This window comes from Podarcis pityusensis, assembly GCF_964106645.2.
Source record: "Podarcis pityusensis genome assembly, chromosome: 13".
Classification (NCBI taxonomy): domain Eukaryota; kingdom Metazoa; phylum Chordata; class Lepidosauria; order Squamata; family Lacertidae; genus Podarcis; species Podarcis pityusensis.
Window position 1 is genome coordinate 49,558,237 of NC_138038.1, and position 22,104 is coordinate 49,580,340.

Here is a 22,104-nt window from a genome sequence, read left to right on the forward strand (position 1 = left end):
AGTAGCAACGCAAACAGACCAGATCCCCGATCAGCAGAGGGGAACGAGAGAATCCTATTAGGGAAAGCCCTCAGCAGCGTATGTAATCTGGGAGAGGCCTGCGTATTATGCAGGTGCTGGCTGCAAAGCTTGCGTCCGCCCGCCCCCCATTGGCCGGGCTGCTGTGACGTCATGGAATGTGCACGAGCATTCTGTCTGCTCCGAATATTCTCACAGAGAACATGGTGGAGGAGAGAACTTACAGAATAATTATAATATGCAGCCATATTAGAAAATGTGGTGAAACCATGGAAGGGTGGAGGGGACGTCGCACACTAATGGAATGCTAATGGGAAAACATTGTGCAATTTGGGTTTGTTGGTTTATTGGGGAAACTGATAAATACACACATATATATTTTTAAAAAAGAAAAAGCTGTACGTTCAGGGGGTCCCTTTCCCCATCCTTTGCCCCCCCCCCGGGAAACACAACAAGTTGGCTGTACCTGGGTGGAGAGAGTGCAACTGAATGTGGGCAGCCTGAGGAACTCCCATCCACTTGAGGCCTGCCCATGAAAATATGAATGAGAGACCAGGGTGCTGCCCACTCTTTCCAAGAAGTCTTCTCGTTGTGAGACTTTTGTGGGTGAGCTGAGAGTTTGTTTGGACCCTGAGTTAGAATTCGGAGACTGAGATAATGTATCAGAAGAAAAAAATGAATTGATATTAATGTTTATATACTAGTAACTTTGTATTAATGTAACTTTTTTATACGTAACGGTGTGCATTTGTAAGATGTAAAGTTGTCTGTTGTTGCTTCAGTTTTCTGCACACCACTTAGAGATACTGTACAGTGGAACCTCGGTTTTCAAACTTAATCCATTCCGGAAGGGCATTCAGCTGCCAAAAAGTTCAAATACCGAGGATCAATGGACAGGGGGCAAAGTCAATGGAAAAGAAAAAGAAAAATGTGGCTTGAAAGTCATTTGAAAACCGGAGCAGTTATTTCTGGGTTTTCGGCGTTCAGGAGCTGAAACGTTCCAAAACAGAGGCATTCAGGAACCGAGGTTTGACTGTCTTTTCAATATATTGTGTCAAAATTAAAAGATTCAATCAATCAACCAATGTGTTATGATCTTGGCCTCCGTGTTTCATAAGCACAAGCAGAATCCTCTCCAGACCAACTCTCTGTTGCCAACCAGATGCCAGAGAAAGACAGTGTGGTGCAGCGGTTAGAGCGCTGGACTAGGACTTTGGAGACTCGGGTTCAATTCCACCGTCTGCTTGCCGTTGACTTCAGGGCTGTCTTAAGCAAATAATAATAATAATAATAATAATAATAATAATAATAATAATACAGTGGTACCTCGGGTTAAGTACTTAATTCGTTCCGGAGGTCCGTTCTTAACCTGAAACTGTTCTTAACCTGAAGCACCACTTTAGCTAATGGGGCCTCCTGCTGCCGCTGCGCCGCCGGAGCACAATTTCTGTTCTCATCCTGCAGCAAAGTTCTTAACCTGAAGCACTATTTCTGGGTTAGCGGAGTTTGTAACCTGAAGCGAATGTAACCCGAGGTACCACTGTAGTAGTAGTAGTAGTAATAATAATAATAATAATAATAATAATAATAATAATAATTCATTCATTCATTCATTCATTCATACCCCAGCCACTCTGGGCAGCCTCCAACAAAATATTAAAATACAGTGGTCTGTTAAACATTAAAAGCTTCCCTAAACATGGTGCCAGGGTGCAAAGATCTGCCCGGTTGCCCAGTCCCAGGTGCACAGGAGGGCAGATTCGCCCGCCCGCCTCGGCATCTCGTGGGCTCGGTCACCCCCGTACTCGCGGCGCAGAGCCGCCCACAGCAGAAGAACCCACTGCAGTGCTCCGACCGACAGGTGAACTCTTCCCCGGACTCAATTCTTGGGCCCCGGACTCTTGGCCTGGCGCCCCTGAGAGCCCGGAGCCCGGGTGCCCTGCACCCCTAGAGCCTATGGGTAAGACGGCTCTGCTTGACCTTGAGCCACCAGTAACAATCTTTCAGCCTAACCTCCACCACAGGGTTGTTGTGAGGACAGAAGAAGCGGGGGAGCACCATGGATGGCCCCTCGAGCTCCTCAGAGATATGTTGTTGTTGTTGTTGTTTAGTCGTTTAGTCGTGTCCGACTCTTCGTGGCCCCATGGACCAGAGCATGCCAGGCACTCCTGTCTTCCACTGCCTCCCGCAGTTTGGTCAAACTCATGTTTGTAGCTTCGAGAACACTGTCCAACCATCTCGTCCTCCGTTGTCCCCTTCTCCTTGGGCCCTCCATCTTTCCCAACATCAGGGTCTTTTCCAGGGAGTCTTCTCTTCTCATGAGGTGGCCAAAGTCTTGGAGCCTCAGCTTCAGGATCTGTCCTTCCAGTGAGCACTCAGGGCTGATTTCCTTCAGAATGGAGAGGTTTGATCTTCTTGCAGTCCATGGGACTCTCAAGAGTCTCCTCCAGCACCAGAATTCAAAAGCACCCATTCTTCAGAGATCAGCCTTCTTTATGGTCCAGCTCTCACTTCCATACATCACTACCGGGAAAACCATAGCTTTAACTATACGGACCTTTGTTGGCAAGGTGATGTCTCTGCTTTTTAAGATGTTGTCTAGGTTTGCCATCGCCTTTCTCCCAAGAAGCAGGCGACTTTCAATTTCGTGGCTGCTGTCACCATCTGCAGTGATCATGGAGCCCAAGAAAGTAAAATCTCTCACTGCCTCCATTTCTTCCCCTTCTATTTGCCAGGAGGTGATGGGACCAGTGGCCTCAGAGATATACATATAATAATAAATCAGTTGGAAGCATCACATGCATCGGCACTGCCCCAAAGAATTCTGGGAACTGTAGTTTGTTAAGGGTCCTGAGAACTGTGAGGGGGTCTGGCTCAGCAGAAGGCAGCTTCCTGTCTTTCACAGCCTGCATCCTCCAGAGTAAGAGGGTCCCCAAAATCCTGGATTAAGCGGTAGCTGCCAGCGATGTCACGGGCACTAGCCAATAGGTGCTGATGGGAGCAGCTGCTAACCGCTGGACCTAGTGGGGGTAGCCAAGGAGGATCCTGTTTTTTGTTTTCTCCTCATCCTCCTCTCTTACAGAGATATCTTAACTGGACATTTAAGCAATGCAGGAGTAAATATATCCAAAGGCCTCTGACCCACCTTGCCCTAGTGACCAGCTGACCATTGCAAACGATACACTAGGAACAGCTGGATTTGTGTTTTTCTCCAGCGACAAGATATTGCAACATGTGAATGGAAGCCTACCAATGGAGGGGATATCTGGATTTCCTTCCTTCCCGGGAAAGCTAGTGATCTCCTGGACAAAACTAAACAGGCTCTAGGGTATAAAAGGGGTTTTTTCCCCTAAGCAGGCAGTGCCACCTGGTGGCCAGAATCAGCACAGCACAGAAAGAGATCATACAGGGCTGCCTGCTAGACAGTGGTACCTTGGTTCTCAAACGCCGAAAACCCGGAAGTAAGTGTTCCGGTTTTTGAACGTTTTTCAGAAGCCGAACATCCGATGCAGCTGTCAGCTATTGTTTCCGGGGCGCCTGCACCAGTTGGCAGCCGCACCTTGGTTTTCAAACATTTCAGAAGTCAAATGGACTTCCAGAACGGATTAAGTTTGGTGCTTTTGTTTTTGCTATTAATTTGGCGTTTTTGTTTTTGAGGCTTTTTCGGTTCATTTGTTTTTGTGACTGTGTGGGACCCAGTTCAGCTACTGATTGATTGATTGATTGTGTGACTGCGGAAACGGATAAAAGCCCCCCATCCAAACAATTACTATTCATCAGGGCAGGTAAGAAAAAAAGTTAATTTTAATTTTTATCATCTATAATACTCTTATTTATTTTATAGTACAGTACAGTTCATTGTTTATTGCTTTCATTTTATGGATCAGTGGTCTCGCTATATAGTAAAATTCATGTTAAGTTGCTGTTTTAGGGGTTGCTTTTAAAACTCTGGAACGGATTAATCTGTTTTGCATTACTGTCTATGGGAAAGCGCGCCTTGGTTTTGGAATGCTTCGGTTTTGCAACTGACTTCTGGAACGGATTAAGTTTGAGAACCAAGGTGCCACTGTATAGCATTCCTCCAATTTTGAAGATTGATTATTTCTCAGTGTTCTTTGCATGTGCTCAGAGGCTCCTTCTCCATTCTTACCACCAATGACTTCCCCCGACAACAACCCACCCATGGTCTGTTGTGTGGAAGCCTGACAGCTGGAAGAGATGGACGGCTGTCACTCTTCAGACCAGCTTTCTAAAGAGCCACTAAGTCGCCTGAGGTGAGCGGAAACTGCCTCTAGGCGGCCACGCAGAGGAAGCTTTACAGAAGGTTGTTCCTGTTTGTTATGTACTGAGTTGAATAGGATCCAAAAGGCAGCAGTCTGATTGGTCCTAGAACAATAGGATTCAGAATGCAGCAGTCTGATTGGTCCTAGAACAATAGGATTCAGAATGCAGCAGTCTGATTGGTCGTAGAACAATAGGGTCCAGAATGCAGCAATCTGATTGGTCCACAGGAGCCACCCAATCCAGCTCCAGGTAGAAGTGAATCCGCAACCTGATTGGCCTACAGGTGAATCCCGGAATTAGCCAATCACGTGGGGCCCATTGTGTAAATAATGTATACAAAGCAGACATTCTGGGGGAACTTCCATTCCTCCTCACCACTATGAGCTGAAGAAAGAGCATGAAATCCACTCTCGACTCTGAGTATATTTCACTGTTATTCCTCAGAGGCCTCCATCAGTTTATATGTTAGCAGGCCGACCGGCACATTTTTGTCATGTTCATGAGCTGAGCATGAGTCCTCAGTGTGATACAGCAGCAAAAAAAAGCTAATGCCATTCTAGGCTGCATCAACAGTAGTATGGTGTTCTGTCAAGGGAAGTCATAGGTAAAGGTAAAGGGACCCCTGACCATTAGGTCCAGTCGTGACCACCTCTGGGGTTGCGGCGTTCATCTCACTTTATTGGCCGAGGGAGCCGGCGTACAGCTTCCGGGTCATGTGGCCAGCAGGACTAAGCCGCTTCTGGCGAACCAGAGCAGCGCACGGAAACACCATTTACCTTCCTGCTGGAGGGGTACCTATTTATCTACTTGCACTTTGACGTGCTTTTGAACTGCTAGGTTGGCAGGAGCTGGGACCGAGCAACGGGAGCTCACCCCATCGCGGGGATTTGAACCACCAACCTTCTGATCGGCAAGCCCTAGGCTCTGTGGTTTAACCTACATCACCACCCGTGCCCCTAAGGGAAGTCATTGTCAGACTCTATTCTGCCTTGGTCAGACCACCTGGAAAGTTAAGTCCCATTCTGGGCACAATTTAAGAAGGATATTGACTAACTGGAAGGTGTGCAGTGGTAGCCAACCAAGATGATCAAGTTGGTCTGGGAACCAACTATCAAGGGTCTGGCCAAACTAACAAAATGGATTTCAACAGGGACAAATGTCAGGTTCTGCACTTAGGAAGAATCAGGTGCACAAATATAGGATGGGGGACACTTTTCTTCCTAGCAATACACGTGAAAAAGATCTAGGGGTCTTGGTTGGCCACAAGCCGAACATGAGTCAGCAGTGTGATGCAGCAGGAAAAAAGGGAAAGGTATCCTAGGCTTCATCAACAGTCCTGTTTAGGGAAGTTTTTAATGTTTGAAGTTTTAATGTTTGAATAAGTTTTTAACGTTCTGTTGAAAGCCGCCCAGAGTGGCTGCAGAAACCCAGCCAGATGGGAGGGGAGAAATAATGAATTATTATTATTATTATTATTATTATTATTATTAACCGGGTCAAAGGAAGTCATAGTATCACTCTATTCTGCCTTGGTCAGACCACACCCAGAATACCGTGTCCAGTTCTGGGCACCACCACAATTTAAGACGGATATTGACAAGCTCCAGAGGAGGTTGACCAAGATGATCAATGGCCTGGAAACCAAGCCTGATGAGGAATGGTTGAAGGAGCTGGGTATCTTTAGCCTAGAAAAGAGGAGACTGAGAGGAGAGATGATAGCCGTCTTCAAATATCTCAAGGGCTGTCACATGGAGGATGGAGCAAGTTTGTTTTCTCCTGCTCTGGAGGGTAGGACAAGCAGAGGTTGGAAAGCCATCTGTCATGGATGCTTTAGTTGAGATTCCTGCATTGCAGCGGGGTCAGACTAGAGCACCCCTGGGGTCCCTCCCATCTCTGCCATTCCATGAGATAAAAATAAATAAAAATTCTCTGCAGGCAGAAAACAAGTACCTATAACATGACCTCCAGCTCAGGCTCCATAAAGGAGGGAGCATGGGAAGGGGTGAGGCCTAGTGGGCGTGGTTCAAAAAGGGGCGGGGCCACAAGATCAAGAGTCAGGGCCTGCCCCTTCACAGAACACTCACGCCTACTGGGGAGAAAGTACAGTCATACCTCAGGTTACAGGTGCTTCAGGTTGCGTTTTTTTTGGGTTATGGACTGCCGAAACCCGGAAGTACTGGAACGGGTTGCTTCCGGTTTCGGTGGTCATGCATGCGCAGAAGTGCCGAATCGCAACCCATGCGTACACAGATGCGCCGCTGCGGATTGCGAACACTGTGGGTTGCGAACGTACATCCTGCATGGATCATGTTCACAACCCGAGCGTCCACTGTATACAACACAGTACCTTGAGAAATCGCCCCAGAAAATTAGTATGTACTTACAGTGGTACCTCGGGTTACATACGCTTCAGGTTACAGACTCCGCTAACCCAGAAATAGTGCTTCAGGTTAAGAACTTTGCTTCAGGATGAGAACAGAAATCGTACTCCGCAGTGTGGCGGCAGCGGGAGGCCCCATTAGCTAAAGTGGTGCTTCAGGTTAAGAACAGTTTCAGGTTAAGAACGGACCTCCGGAACAAATTAAGTTCTTAACCTGAGGTACCACTGTATTTTTCCCTAGAGAGGGAACTTCAAGTGGGCCACACACATCACTGTGTACACACACATCTACTGTATGTAGATTAAATCTATCATCCTGGTACTTCTCTCGGTGGTGCAACTAACACACAAGTGCATTTGGGTTTACCGTCATCCCGCAAATCTTTATGGGAATCACCATTTGCAATTTAAAGACTGCTGTCCACTGATGGATTAATATTCTCAGTGCCTCCCTGGTGGAGATCTAAATCCAGGTTTGGGGCGAGGACTCTTTGGTGCAATAGCCCCAGCAGAGATTTAAAATCACAAAACCTGCAGCAAAGTGTGGTACCTCAGGTTAAGAACATGGGCTGCTAGACCTTTAAAACAGCCCCTTCCAAGCTCTTCCAAAGTTCCTCTGTTCTTCTGTACTAAAAGATACCACACCTGTGTTACGGTCAAGATGGCTATACTTACAAACTTCTCAAAGGTCAGATTCCTGTGCTTCTCTATACAGCAGCAATAAAACCCAGGCAGCAAAACTTAGCAGCAAAGAATTGCAGAGTTGGAAGGGTCATCTGGGCCAAACCGTGCAGTTACAGAAATGAGTTTAAATGTTCCTAAGTGGAACAACTGATTGGTTCAAAATTGGGAAAGGAGTACGACAAGGCTGTATATTGTCTCCCTGCTTATTTAACTTATATGCAGAATTCATCATGCAAAAGGCTGGGCTGGATGAATCCCAAGCCGGAATTAAGATTGCCGGAAGAAATATCAACAACCTCAGATATGCAGATGCCACAACCTTGATGGCAGAAAGTGAGGAGGAATTAAAGAACCTTTTAATGAGGGTGAAAGAGGAGAGCGCAAAATATGGTCTGAAGCTCAACATCAAAAAAACTAAGATCATGGCCACTGCTCCCATCACCTCCTGGCAAATAGAAAGGGAAGAAATGGAGGCAGTGAGAGATTTTACTTTCTTGGGCTCCATGATCACTGCAGATGGTGACAGCAGCCACGAAATTAAAAGACGCCTGCTTCTTGGGAGAAAAGCAATGACAAACCTAGACGGCATCTTAAAAAGCAGAGACATCACCTTGCCAACAAAGGTCCGTATAGTGAAAGTTATGGTTTTTCCAGTAGTGATGTATGGAAGTGACAGCTGGACCATCAAGAAGGCTGATCGCCGAAGAATGGATGCTTTTGAATTCTGGTGCTGGAGGAGACTCTTGAGAGTCCTATGGACTGCAAGAAGATCAAACCTCTCCATTCTGAAGGAAATCAGCCCTGAGTGCTCACTGGAAGGACAGATCCTGAAGCTGAGGCTCCAAGACTTTGGCCACCTCATGAGAAGAGAAGACTCCCTGGAAAAGACCCTGATGTTGGGAAAGATGGAGGGCACAAGGAGAAGGGGATGACAGAGGACGAGATGGTGGGACAGAGTTCTCGAAGCTACCAGCATGAGTTTGACCAAACTGCGGGAGGCAGTGGAAGACAGGAGTGCCTGGCGTGCTCTGGTCCAGAGGGTCACGAAGAGTCGGACACGACTAAGCGACTAAACAACAACAACAAAGTTATTAGTCCTGAGTAGGTTTCCCCAACTTTGGGTCTCCAGCTGTTTTCGGACTACAACTCCCATCATCCCTAACTAGCAAGACCAGTGGTCAGGGTGATGGGAATTGCAGTCCAAAAACAGCCAGAGACCCAAATTCCAGAAACCAAGGTCTAGAGACACAAAAACGCCTTGTGAGCCCCGTTCACGGTCTGAGCCCGGAGCAAAGTTGACCATTGGGTCAGTATGCCTGGCTGTCAACCAGAAGGCTGGCGGTTCAAGCCCAGGCAGGGACAGCTGTTGGGCAGAATTCCTGCATTGCACGGGGTTGGAATAGATGACCCTCGGCTCCCTTCCAAGTCGATGATGATCTCAGAGGGTAGACTGCAAAAATAAAACAGAAAGCCCTGATTTTCCTTTTTTTTTTTGGAGGGGGCGTGACCTAGTCGCGCCTGGCCCGGCAGCTTCCTCTGCGCTCTTAACCCCTTCGTGCCTGACTCCCAGTGGCAGAGCCTGGAGTCAAGCGCTGCCTGTCCCTCCGCGGCCCTTCCTGGCAATTGCGGGCGGCTCTTACATCATGCCCGTTTGCAGGCGGCGGCAACGTGGAGAGGAGGACGGAGGAGGAGGAGCGGGGCGGGCGGGGGGCCCGTCCCCCAGCAGCCTATGGGGCGGGCCAGGACGTGGGTCTCCTCCCCCTTCCTCTTTAAATCGGGCGCCCGGACGCCTGGGTCCATCCTGCGCTGCGAGGGGGCTGCGGGAAGGGGGGACGCGATGCCGGCGCCTTACACGCGGATCCTGGGGTGAGCACACGCCCGCCGTGGCCCCCTCGACTCCCTCTGTCTGCACCCCACTTCTGACTCTCCCTGACCCCCCACCCCCGTTTCAATGCAACACTGAACCCCCTTCCCCTTTCTTCCCCAGTCTCCAGCCTCCGCGATCTCGCCTCTCCAAGCCTCTGCCCCTCTCTCTCTTTCCACCCCCCATCCCATCCTTGGCCCCCCAACTTCTGCTTCAATCCTTTCGGCAGATCTCATGGAGTTCAAGGGAATGACCTTCGCTTCGAAGGGTGTTTGAGGTCTCAGCCTTCCGCCCACCCCATAGCGATTGCTTTGCACCCCACTCTTCTTTGGGGTGGTCCTGGAGGAGAGGGGTTCGCTTAAGTGGGGTGGGCGGGCGGGAAGACAAATACCCATGCAAAAAGCAAACAAACATGCCCCTTCTCCCTGGTGTGTTTTTATTCCATAATAATCTGCATGTGATTTTTAGAATAACGTGATGCCATTAAGAAAAAAATGCAACGCAAAGCTCCTCTTACTTCATGTGACTGGAGTAAGAACGGGACTGTCTCCCTGGGGGTGAAGAGAAGTCCAGCCTCAGTTTGCACGTTCTGTGAAATGGGTATAAGGCGTTCGGAGCCGTTTGCTTCCGCCAAGGGAGGCCTCCTGTCCCTTCCCAACTGTGCTCATGTATCCCTTCCTGACACATAGCTGAATATTGCAAGGGGGTTGGACGAGATCACTCCCCCCCCTCCCTTCCAACACTTGAGATTTGATGATCCTGCCTCTATCTCCTTTAGAGATGCTCCCCTCCCTTTATTCTGTCTGTCTCCCTTCCTTGTCTGTGCCCCTGTCTAAGATGCAAATGTGGACCCCCTTCTGAGGTTAAAACTCTAAAACTGTACCCCCCCCCCAATTGTGCGAAGGAGCTTCTAAATTTTGGGTGCCCTGCTTCCTTTTTGCAGGCAGAGTGTTTGCAGCCGGGGGGACACAGATGGGTCCTTGTGCTCTGGCAACGCCACCCTTGTTTGTTAGGCTCTCCTCCCCCTCGGCCTCCTGCCTCTCGCTCTCCACGTCACCCACAAACACCCCCCCCCTTCCTCTACAACCTTTTACCCATAAGAGGAAACAGCAAACCTCCGGAGCCCAATCACCTCTGCTTTGTTTTAACAGCTCTTAATATTTCCTCTTCGATTGCCCTCCTCCAGATAAACCAAGGCTGGGACACTAATCCGGGTCCTAAAGAGTTGCAGGAAGATCTCTCTCCCTGCAAACAAACACACACATACGCACACTGCAGTCTCCAGTTGCAGCCCTGGGTCTCATCCTCCCCATGCAAGCCTCACAGCCAGCTTGAACCCATCCTGTTTTATGGCTGTCAATCTCCTGGCTCCAGATTACCTCACCTTGGCTACCTTCTTTAGCCTTTGGACACACAAACAGAACACACACAGAGGGCCACTCTGTAAAATGGGAGCAGCAGTGAGAGCTAGAGGGTGATCGTAAAGCAAATACGCACATTTTAAAACGTGGGTATGTTGCACGCACGGCTTCCAGCCCCATCTCTGCCACAGAGTCATTTTGTGGCCTTGGGTCAGTCACATTCTCTCTCTCTTGCTCCGTGCCTCAGTTCCTTTACCTGTAAAATGGGAGCAATATTCAGTCATAGTTGGTTTATTTAGAGTGTTTGTACCTAGCTCTTCAGGGTGGCTTACATACAATCAAAACAAGACAGTCCCTACCCACAGGCTTATCATTTAACCCCTTCCCCAAAGGGGGGGAAAACATGACACACAAGGGAAAAGGTACGGGAGGGAAGAGGAAACTGACATCACAGGATTCTTGTGGTGTGCATCCACTTTTTTAAACGAAACAAAACAATGAATGGAGTGTTCTGCAGGAACAATCCATTGCGACGTCCTGTAGCCTGTCTGCAAGACAGTCCTTCTTCCCCGCCACACACATCAAGCGTTCCCATTTTACAGATGGAAAACTGAGGCCGGTGGTTTGTTGTTGTTTTAAAAGTGTCCTTTCGGAGGTCGAGCAGTTAGGTAGGTGGAAAGGTGCAAAAGCTGAACCCTCTCCGAATGAATCGGAAGGACTCTGTTGGTCCCCGCAGCGTCGGAGTCAAAGCAGCTGGGGAGGAAATCAGTGGGGGAGAGGAATTGCTGTAGCTCACAGGTAGGGCATGCACAAGGTCCCGGGTTCAATCCCCTGGTAGGGACCAGAGTTCTCCTTGAAGGTTGTTGGTTGATCGAAGCAGGATCCAGTCTCCTTAATTTCTCCCCCGCCCCGTGCAAAGTTGCAGACAAAGTAGGACACTTTTTGTGATCTGATCTAGGCTTGCCTCCCCCCACCCTTCTTTTTTAATTAAGACAACTCCCCGTGGCAGTGGGGAGATGCCACATGGGAGCTGTGGGGCAAGGCGGGGAGGGCCTGCGCCTCTATCTGGGAACAACATGTTCCCGCACGCAGGCAGGTCTCCGACCCGGCGCCCTGGGGGCATGGCCGGGACCTCCCCCCCCCGCTCCGCCGGGAGCCTTAGCTCGGGTGAAAGTCCACGCCACCGTGTGGCCTGGCCCTTTGCCCTTTGCCCTGCCGCCTGGAGCCCAGCCAAGGTTCCTCGCTGTGGGTCCTCTGCCAATCCCGGGGGGGGGGGGAGAGAAGCAAACCCTTTCCCCAGATCTCCCGTGCAAGGGTCAGCGAGGTGCGTACATGCTCACAAACAGTCTAGGGTCCACAGATCCACAGCCGTCGATATTGTCCTAGGACAGGCGTCCTCAACCTCAGCCCTTCAGATGTTTTTTTTTTTTTTGGACTACAACTCCCATGATCCCTAGCTAGCAGGACCAGTGGTCAGGGATGATGGGAATTGTAGTCTCCAAACATCTGGAGGTCCGAAGGTTGAGGAAGCCTGTCCTAGAATCTGAGAGGTGGAAGCACAGCTGTCAACGTTTCCCTTTTTTAAAAAGGGAAATTCCCTTATTCCGAATAGGATTCCTCGCAAGAAAAGGGAAAAGTGGACAGCTATGGGTGGAAGGGACCCTGGGGTCATCTAGTCCAACCCGCCGCGATGCAGGAATCTCGACAAAAGCAGCCGTGACAAATGGCCGCCCAACCTCTGCTTAAAAACCTCTGAGGAAAGGAGAGTCACCCTGGTCGCACGCACGCAAGTTCACGAGCGTGCACATGGAGTTTTGTGGCGCATGGTGCATGCGTGTTAGGCACGGAGCTGGGCTTTGCCAATGGGATTTGCCTGCTTGCCTTGGCGACAAAGGCCTTTGGGCACCTCCTTGTTATTTCACCCTTGAGCAAACCTCCTGATAACTTGCAAACGCCATATTTTATTTTTAAAAAGAAAATATGCTTTGAGCGGGGAGCTTGCCAGCAAGGCGGCATGCGTGCCACCCTCTCCCGCCCGCAACCTGCTGCTTTGCGCATAGGGGACAGGCCGTAGCTCATTGGTAGAGCGTCCAGAAAGCCCCAGGTTCTTTCCTTCCAGGTAAGACTCCCTGCCCAAAACCAGCGTTCAAAATTCACCAGGCACATTTTGCATCCGGCTATTGTCCACTTGAGGGACGCGGGTGGCGCTGTGGGTAAAACCTCAGCGCCTAGGACTTGCCGATCGTCAGGTCGGCGGTTCGAATCCCCGCGGCGGGGTGCGCTCCCGTTGCTCGGTCCCAGCGCCTGCCAACCTAGCAGTTCGAAAGCACCCCCTGGTGCAAGTAGATAAATAGGTACTGCTTACTAGCGGGAAGGTAAACGGCGTTTCTGTGTGCTGCGCTGGCTCGCCAGATGCAGCCTGTCACACTGGCCACGTGACCCGGAAGTGTCTCCGGACAGCGCTGGCCCCCGGCCTCTTAAGTGAGATGGGCGCACAACCCTAGAGTCGGACACGACTGGCCCGTACGGGCAGGGGTACCTTTACCTTTACCTTTATTGGCCACTTATGGGCGAGTGAATATGCCCGGTTGCCAGGACGCTGCCTGACTTCTCCCCCCCCCCCCGCCCCGTGCCTGGGGATCCTTGGATATGCCTTGTTTACTCACACCAGCAACACATCCTGTCGAATTATAGCCGTGATGTTTTATCCGCACAATCAGAATGCATTTTGGGAACCCAAAAGTCATGCAGGGAAATACGACTTTAGAGCTGTCCAGCCCCAAAATGGCAAATAGATCTTCGGTTTTGGCGACTGTAATCCTGATTCGAGGATCCATTCGCTGCCTAGCTTATGTATCGTGAGTTTCTAGCCCTGCCTGGAATTCTGGAAAGCCACTTTTGTCCGGTGTAAATGATAAGGAACAAGGTGGATTGATGGTCTGACTCAGGGAAAGCTACCTTCAGATGTTCACCATCACAAGTACAGTGGTACCTCGGGTTACAGACGCTTCAGGTTCCAGACTCCGCTAACTCAGAAATAGTACCTCGGGTTAAGAACTTTGCTTCAGGATGAGAACAGAAATCGTGTGACGGCGGCGTGGCAGCAGCAGGAGGCCCCATTAGCTAAAGTGGTGCTTCAGGTTAAGAACAGTTTCAGGTTAAGTACGGACCTCCGGAACGAATTCAGTACTTAACCCGAGGTACCACTGTATTCATCTCAGTGTTTCTCACCTGCCCCAGGTGCTGTTGTGCATTGTGGGGAAATCTGCCAGCGTTTATGCGATACCTTCTCTCCATTCCCAAAAGGCAATTTAAGTTAGACTCCCATTATCGCTCATTTTGGCGATGGAGCTGTTTCGTTCCACGTCCTCATTTTTCTCGTGTGGCTCCAGCCTGTCTAACACGTTTGGCTTCAGCCTTGAGGCGGAGGTAGCTTTCTTGGGGGGAGACGCTGACTTTTGGGGGGGACTTTGCATATAAACGTGGGCCACTTAGAGATAAGCCCCCCCCACTCGTTCATTCCCAATGTGTTGTTTATTGCATAGATTTGAAAACGACGAGGAAGGCGCCTGGGCCTCTTGTGCGGAAATGCGCCCGCGCTGTTGTGCAGCGGCATCTAAAGTTTCTGGGCAACGCAGGCGTCTGGCTTTGCGCATAAACTCCGGCACATATGCTCACGGGTCGCGCATACACCGGTTTTTGCCTGCCCAAGCTTGCGTACAATTTGCACATTTTGGAAGGTTGTGGGTGCCCCCGGGGGAATCTCTCTGCCTATTTCTGCACGATTTAAACGCTCTGATAAGGACTCGGGAGAGGCCTGGGCAAACAAGAGGCCTGGGAAAATTGAGATGCCCATCTAGGTTTCCTCCAGCTCCCCTCCTTTTTATTTTCTTCTGCTCATGTGGCTCCATGCTTGATCTCTCTCTCTCTCTCTCTCTCTCTCTCTCTCTCTCTCTCTCTCAGCCTTGGAGCCTCGTCTCTCAGATGTTGGTCTGTAGCCCCAGTGCGCTGGGCGCATGCCCCACGAGTGCTCCACGGGGACTTGGGCAAACTTCCGAGCCGGGTGAAGGAGTTTGTGGACCACGGGGTGCGACTCTGCCAGCCGGACAGCGTCCACATCTGCGACGGCACTGAGAAGGAGAACGTCAAAATCTTGAACTACCTGGAGTCCGAAGGCGTCATCAAGCCATTGGGGAAATATGAGAACTGGTGAGAGCATTGGAGGGTGGGAGGCGGCCGCCCCCGGAAGCGCATGGCCAGCGCATGTCCTGCAGAGCATCCTGGGAGGTGGCTCTGTGGAGCCACTGGCCGGGGGATGTGGGCACTGCCGCCACAATCCTGTCATTGGTCGGCTATGCCACACAGGTTTGGGGGCAACAGAACGAACCTCGCTTTCCCCCTCTGTCTTCCCACGTAGCTGGCTAGCCAAGACTGACCCCAAGGATGTCGCACGAGTGGAGAGCCGTACGGTCATTGTGACGGATAACCAGAGGGACACAGTGCCCATCCCTGCGCCGGGGGTCAAAGGGCAGCTGGGCAACTGGATGAACCCCCAAACATTCAAGGGAGCAGTGGATGAGCGTTTTCCTGGCTGCATGAAAGGTAAAGAGAGAATAGACAGTGGATAGGACAGGGAGACTTTCTGAGAAGAGTTGGGCTAAATTCTTCTTATTATTATTCCCGTCTGTCAGGGTTGCCCCATCCACTCTGGGAGGCTCCCAACAGATATAAAAACACAACAAAACATCAAACATTAAAAACTGCCTTCAGGTGTCTTCTAAAAGTTGTGTCATTCTTTATCTCCTTAACATCTGCTGGGAGGGCGGGTGCCACCACCGAGAAGGCCCTGTGCCTGGTTCCCTGTAAAACCTCGCTTCTCGCAATGAGGGAACTGCCAGAAGGCCCTCGGAGCTGGACCTCAGTGTCTGGGCGGAGCAATGGGGCTAAATTCCTCCTGGACCTAGTTTATTTTTTCTCTAGCTGTCCATAGGCCTGTCCTTCTGCTCCTTTGCACCCTGTTAGCTCATTGCTTCAAATACGTATCCGACCCACCTCAAGGGATGTCTCCACCCACAAAAACTGTCCTTCTGTGATTCAATGACTCTTCCTTCAGCTGTGCCCCTGCCTCTGTTTGAGCTGCTGCCTGCACCTTCCCCTCCTGTGACTCCTTTGTTTTTTATATATATTTTATTTTATTAACATATAAAACACACGCATATACATTTACACAATACACATACACAACACACTACCTAATTTTCATAACATAAAACATACCTGCACTACTCTATGTAATACCTACCTATACTATACATATCAACATACCTGCACACCTACCCCATATGGACACTGACCAAGTGACTTGACTTCCAGCCGTTCTTGTTCCGCTACTTTATTTTTCCAACTAGCTTAAGCTCATTTCATTATTTCTTTAATCTCTTCTTTTATTTTAACTTTCCTTTCACTCTAATCATTTTCTGGATTCACTCCGTATCTGTCAGAAATTCTACTTTCCCCACCTAAATTTTGATGAATTCCTTAAAGATTGCCCTCTCCTTATTCACTTTTTGTACCATGTCTCCTCTTATCCTCCCTGTTAGCTCAGCAATATGGAAGTATTCCATCATTTTAGGAAACCAGCCTGTTTTAGTTGGGACGCTGCTGTTTTCCCAATTTTTGGCAATCGATAACCTTGCCGCCTGCAACTCCTTTGTGCCTCCTCTCCCGCAGGCCGCACCATGTACGTCATCCCCTACAGCATGGGGCCCATCGGCTCGCCCCTCTCCAAGATCGGCATCCAACTTACGGACTCGGCCTACGTGGTGGCCAGCATGCGGATCATGACCCGGATGGGCACGGCCGCTCTTCGCACCCTTGGCGACGGGGAGTTTGTCAAGTGCTTGCATTCGGTGGGGCGACCTTTACCCCTGGAAGGTGAGAGGGTCCTCTTTGGGGTTTTGGAAGTGGGGGGGGCGACACCCCTCTTGGGACCCCCCCAATGGTTAGGGACGAGGCTCAGGTTTCGAAGCAGCCTCTTGCTTCCCCCCACTGAGCCTGGGTCAGTTTTGCAATGGCTGCTAGAGGAATTAAAATCATGGGATTGAAGAGTTGGGAGGGACCAGGTCATGTGGTCTAAGCCTTTGCCATGTGGGAATTAGGGGCAGGGTCCTTAGGCTGACAGCCCTGCAGAATACCGTATTTTTTGCTCTATAAGGCTCACTTTTACCCTCCTAAAAAGTAAGGGGAAATGTGTGTGCGTCTTATGGAGCGAATGCAGGCTGCGCAGCTATCCCAGAAGCCAGAACAGAAAGAGGGATCGCTGCTTTCACTGCGCAGCAATCCCTCTTGTTGTTCTGGCTTCTGAGATTCAGAATATTTTTTTTCTTGTTTTCCTCCTCCAAAAACTAGGTACGTCTTATGGTCTGGTGCGTCTTATAGAACGAAAAATACAGTAGATCCTCTGGAAGTGCAAAAACTCTGCCAAACACTTCCTTCTGCTTAAATTATTAGTAGCAGAGAGAGATTGTGTGGGGAAAGGCCAGTTTGGATACACATTTTCTTTTTAATTTAAATTTTTTTATTATTAAAATAATTCTACATTAATACATACATGTTACAAATATACAAACATACATTTCATACAATCTTTAAAAATAATCATACATACCCACACTCAATCCCACAGATACTTCCTTTTCCCACCACCTGTCACCCCACCCTTGTGTTAGACTTCCAATTTACTCAATTGCAATTTCTTTCCACTTCTATTACTTTCTCACACACACTTTTAAACCCATTTTCTACTTCTTTTTCTGTTACACATTTTTTATCCGTCTTATTTAGTATTTCAGTATTTATAACGGAACTTGTTTATTGTAATAGGAGTTCTGATTTTTCAATATAATTTTGCAAGTATCCTTTAAACACCTTCCAGTCCTTGTCTGTCTTCTCTTTTGAGATCCTTGTTTAGCTCTAACAAAGATCCTTAAAGAGTCAGAGCTTTAGCGTGGTCACATTCGCACCAGACATTTTAAAGCTCTGTGATACTGCTTTGAACTGTCATGGCTCCCCCCCCAAGGAATTCTGGGAGATGTAGTTTGTTAAGAGTCTTTCGGAGACACGCATTCCCCTCTCATGGCTACAGTTCCCAGAGTGGTTTAAGAATCAAACCTTCTTGATAGGGACCTCTGGGAATTGTAGCTCTGTGAGCGGGTCTCCCAAGACCGTGTTCTTCAAACCTTGCATCCCCAGGCGTTGTCAGACTACAATTCCCACCGCCCTCAGTCAATGGTCAGGGATGATGGGAGTTGTGATCCAGAACTATCTGAAGAAGACTGATCTGAGAGCACCCATAACAAACTACAGCTCCCAGGATTCTCTGGGCGAAGCCATGACTGTTTAAAGGGATATGTTGTTGTTGTTGTTTAGTCGTTTAGTCGTGTCCGACTCTTCGTGACCCCCTGGACCAGAGCACGCCAGACACTTCTGTCTTCCACTGCCTCCCGCAGTTTAGTCAAACTCATGCTGGTAGCTTTGAGAACACTGTCCAACCATCTCGTCCTCCGTCGTCCCCTTCTCCTCGTGCCCTCCATCTTTCCCAACATCAGGGTCTTTTCCAGGGAGTCTTCTCTTCTCATGAGGTGGCCAAAGTCTTGGAGCCTCAGCTTCAGGATCTGTCCTTCCAGTGAGCACTCAGGGCTGATTTCCTTCAGAATGGAGAGGTTTGATCTTCTTGCAGTCCATGGGACTCTCAAGAGTCTCCTCCAGCACCAGAATTCAAAAGCATCCATTCAAAATCAGCACTCAGGGCTGATTTCTTTAAGAATTAAAGGGATATAGTAATGCTTTAAATGTAGGGTGTGGGTGCGACCTTAGTTTCCTACAGTATTATTATTAGTATTAAATTTGTATAGCGTCCTTTATCCATAGATTTCAGGGCGGTTCACGCCGTAAAACCGCAAGATAAAACCACAAAATGCATAATAAAACCGGAACAAAACAAACCAGTATCTCCCCTCCCCAGTACAGCTGCTGGGATACCCTCCAAGTCCTGTTGTTCAGAGGCAGGAGCGGAATTCTTCCATAAGATTGCCAACCTCTGTTTATCTCCTCCAAATGCAGATGAATTGGTGAACAACTGGCCTTGCAACCCCGAGAAGACCCTCATAGCGCATGTCCCAGAACGCCGAGAAATCGTCTCCTTCGGCAGCGGCTACGGGGGCAACTCCCTCCTGGGCAAGAAATGTTTCGCCTTGCGCATCGCGTCTTGCATTGCCAAAGACGAGGGTTGGCTGGCAGAGCATATGCTGGTGAGAGGGATGGTTTGTGAAGATAGTTTGTGAAGAGGCAGGCCCGGCGGGGTAGGATGAGGGGAACCGGGAGTCAGTGGCTAAATTCCCTCCACAGTTTCATAGTCTGTACATGCTCAGAGGCACTCTTGGCTCCTCTTTACGGAGCCCCGGGGCCGGTCCTGACTTTGCGGGTTCAGTCTCGCATGCCGGGTGGCGACGGCGCGATGGATTTCCTGCAAAGGGTTCTGGGAGCCTGGGATATTATTCAGTTTGGGTTCGGCCAGGGCTTGATAGCCAGGACTGGGGAAGGGATGTGGGGCTTGGGAGCAAGGCCAAAGGACAACGGGGTGTTTACATTGCCTCAGGGGGATATTTAACGAGCAAATATTAATTGGTTAATGAGTGGCAGAGGACTGCTGAAATCCCAAATGTGCGAGGATGGGTCTGACGCATGGAAGGGAAGGGGGGGGCGGAGGTGAATTTTTTAGGTCTTTCGTCAGGACCCAGAGGGCATTGACCCAGGTGGAAGGGCAGTCGAGGGGACCCACGGCGGCGGGTGTGTAAGTGCAAAGCCTTGTGGGAAAACTTGTGAGGATTTTCGCTGCAAAATAAGTGTTCATGGCTGAAACAGCCTACAAAACATTGTGGGTAATTTGGGGAATGCCATTAACTCTCCAGAAGAGCAGTTTACCTTTGTGCGTTGAGTGAAGGTTTCATTATTTTAAAAAATGGCCCTAACAATCCATTGCTTCTGGTTGAGCCATTTTAGAGAGTTGCTTCGGATAACCCTCTGATCCAAGACTCGGCAGGTGTTTAGACAAACAGCTTCCCCCAACCTGGTGCTCTCCAGATCCTTTGGACTACAGTTTTAAAAAGCTCCAACCAGGATGGGGGAAGGCTAGTCTAAAATAATGGCTTTGGATTGGCATTTATTACAATGCATTCTGGTACTTTTATGTTTCATTGCGAAACCAAAGTTCCTTCCTTAAAAAAAGGGGGGGGGGAGGAAGGCTTCTCTGTGTTTAGACATTGTGTGACAGGCAGAAATTCAACAGATGACGATCTACCCCCTGCTGCCTCTCTGTGCTATAAAAGAATCATCTGTTGAATTTCCTGACCAGAAAATTAGGAAAGAGCACATGGAAATGTCTCATTAAAGTTTAAACCACACTAGGCTTTATGACGCAAACAGCCTTCACTGCAAATATCTGATTACAGAAATCTAAAGTTGGCTTAGATTTCTTAAAACAAGAAACTTGTCTAAAACTTGGGTGCCGTTGCCAGTGCGTGGGTCTCTGGTGTTTGGGCACCGGCGCATCACCTTCCTCTCCCTGTGCGTCTCCGGAGACATTTACGTGTTGCTGATTTCCCCCTTCCAGATCCTGGGACTCACAAACCCAGAGGGGAAGAAGAAGTACGTGGCCGCAGCCTTTCCCAGTGCCTGCGGAAAGACCAACTTGGCCATGATGAACCCCACACTTCCCGGCTGGAGGGTGGAGTGCGTGGGGGACGACATTGCGTGGATGAAGTTCGACAGTGACGGTCAGTTTGGATCCAAATGGGAGGAGCAGGGCACAGCATGCTTGCTGTGTCACGAGAGGCAGTAGGGTGCAGTGGTTAGCGTGCCGGAATGAGGGGACTTGCGTTCAAATCTCTGCTCGCCTGCAAAGATCACTGAATGACCTTTGTCCAGTTTCACTCTCTCCCTCTCTCTCCGTGACTAACCCTACCACACAGGGCTGTTGTATGGATAAAAGTTAGGGGACTGGGAGCTGATATACCCACTCCCGAGCTCCTTGAAGAGTGGGATAAAAATGGGAAAAAATAAATACGCTTCATAAGGGTGAGAATGTGGCCCTTCAGGCATCGCTGTGTGGCCCTTGGAACTATCCCCAGGGCATCTCCTCAGGCCGACTGACAACACCTCTGGCTTCCAAGGTGATATTTACACCTGGTGCTCCGCCTACTTTTGCCCCTGGCCCCACCCACCACGGGCAGGTGGCCCTTGGGCAGTTGCTCAGAGGAGAATGTGGCCCCTCAGGTTGGAAAAGTACACAGAAAAGGTACTAACTCCAGGTTGTGCGCCTTGGCCACCTTCAAACCTGACATTAATAGTTCAAACCATCATGGCTTCACCCCAAAGAATTATGGGAACTGTCATTTTGCTAAGGGTGCTGAGAGGCATTAGGAGGCCAATATCACAAAGCTACAATGCCTAGAGTTCCCTGTCAGGACAGTTAAACCACTGGGAGGGCAAAGCAAGCTGGTAAGAGGTGTGGCCTGCTGAGAGAGGGTGTGGCCTAAAGAGAAATCTTGAGGGCCAGGCAGATAGCCTAGTGGGTCCGCATTTGGCCCCTGGGCCTGAGGTACCGCCACCCCTAATTTCCCAGGTTGTCTGTCGCTCATCCTGTCTGCAGATGGGGAGGTCAGATCACCCGACCTCCCCGGTCTTAAGATGGCTCAAAGAGGAATAATAACAACAACAACAACAAGAATTTATTTATTATTTATACCCCACCCATCTAGCTGGGTTTCCCCAGCCTCTCTAGGCAGCTTCCAACAGAATATTAAAATACAATAGTATATTAAACATTAAAAGCTTCCCTAAACAGGGCTGCCTTCAGATGTCTTCTAAAAGTCAAATAGTTGTTTATTTTCTCGACATCTGATGGGAGGGCGTTCCACAGAGTGGGCGCCACCACTGAGAAGGCCCTCTGCCTGGTTCCCTGTAACTTGGCTTCTCGCAGTGAGGGAACCGCCAGAAGGCCCTAGGCGCCGGACCTCAGTGTCCAGGCAGAACGATGGGGGTGGAGACGCTCCTTCAGGAATGGCGGATTTGGTAGATGGAAAGAGAGAAGCTTGTGCAGAGACAGCGGCTCCTCGTGTGAAGGAGAGAAGGAAGCCTGGGGAAATAGAGGCTCAAGAAGAGGCCCTGGGATCCGGAGCAGAATTTTCTGCGGCTCATTATCTTCTCCCCTCTCATGCGTAGGCCGCTTGCGGGCCATCAACCCCGAGAATGGCTTTTTTGGGGTGGCGCCCGGCACGTCCACCAGAACCAACCCCAACGCCATGCACACCATCCAGCGGAACACCATTTTCACCAACGTGGCCGAGACCAGCGAAGGGGGAGTCTACTGGGAGGGCATCGACCAGATGATCCCCGCGGGAGTGACCATCAGCACCTGGCAGGGCAAGCCTTGGAAACCAGGCAAGGATGGGCGG

The 22,104-nt window shown here is 49.7% G+C and overlaps 1 protein-coding gene and 1 long non-coding RNA gene across 3 annotated transcripts in view; one reads left to right on the top strand and one right to left on the bottom strand.

Moving 5' to 3' along the window:
- On the bottom strand, window positions 1–11,654 carry LOC308462419. 2 transcript variants are annotated; one of them, XR_013979135.1, is made up of 3 exons: window positions 11,388–11,654; window positions 10,728–10,847; window positions 1–1,280 (listed from the first exon to the last, which is right to left on the bottom strand). It is a non-coding gene; the product is annotated as an uncharacterized lncRNA (long non-coding RNA). The 2 variants fall into 2 exon arrangements; XR_013979136.1 differs by having other exon boundaries at window positions 1–1,008; window positions 11,388–11,648.
- Window positions 9,086–22,104, top strand: part of PCK2 (phosphoenolpyruvate carboxykinase 2, mitochondrial) — a 19,066-nt gene continuing 6,047 nt past the window's right edge. The window contains exons 1-7 of the mRNA XM_080980093.1: window positions 9,086–9,232; window positions 14,555–14,800; window positions 15,009–15,193; window positions 16,322–16,525; window positions 18,713–18,900; window positions 20,262–20,424; window positions 21,872–22,090. Of these exons, the coding sequence (XP_080836219.1) occupies window positions 9,096–9,232; window positions 14,555–14,800; window positions 15,009–15,193; window positions 16,322–16,525; window positions 18,713–18,900; window positions 20,262–20,424; window positions 21,872–22,090 (1,342 nt within the window). The 5' untranslated portion in view covers window positions 9,086–9,095. The remainder of the gene's footprint in view (window positions 9,233–14,554; window positions 14,801–15,008; window positions 15,194–16,321; window positions 16,526–18,712; window positions 18,901–20,261; window positions 20,425–21,871; window positions 22,091–22,104) is intronic.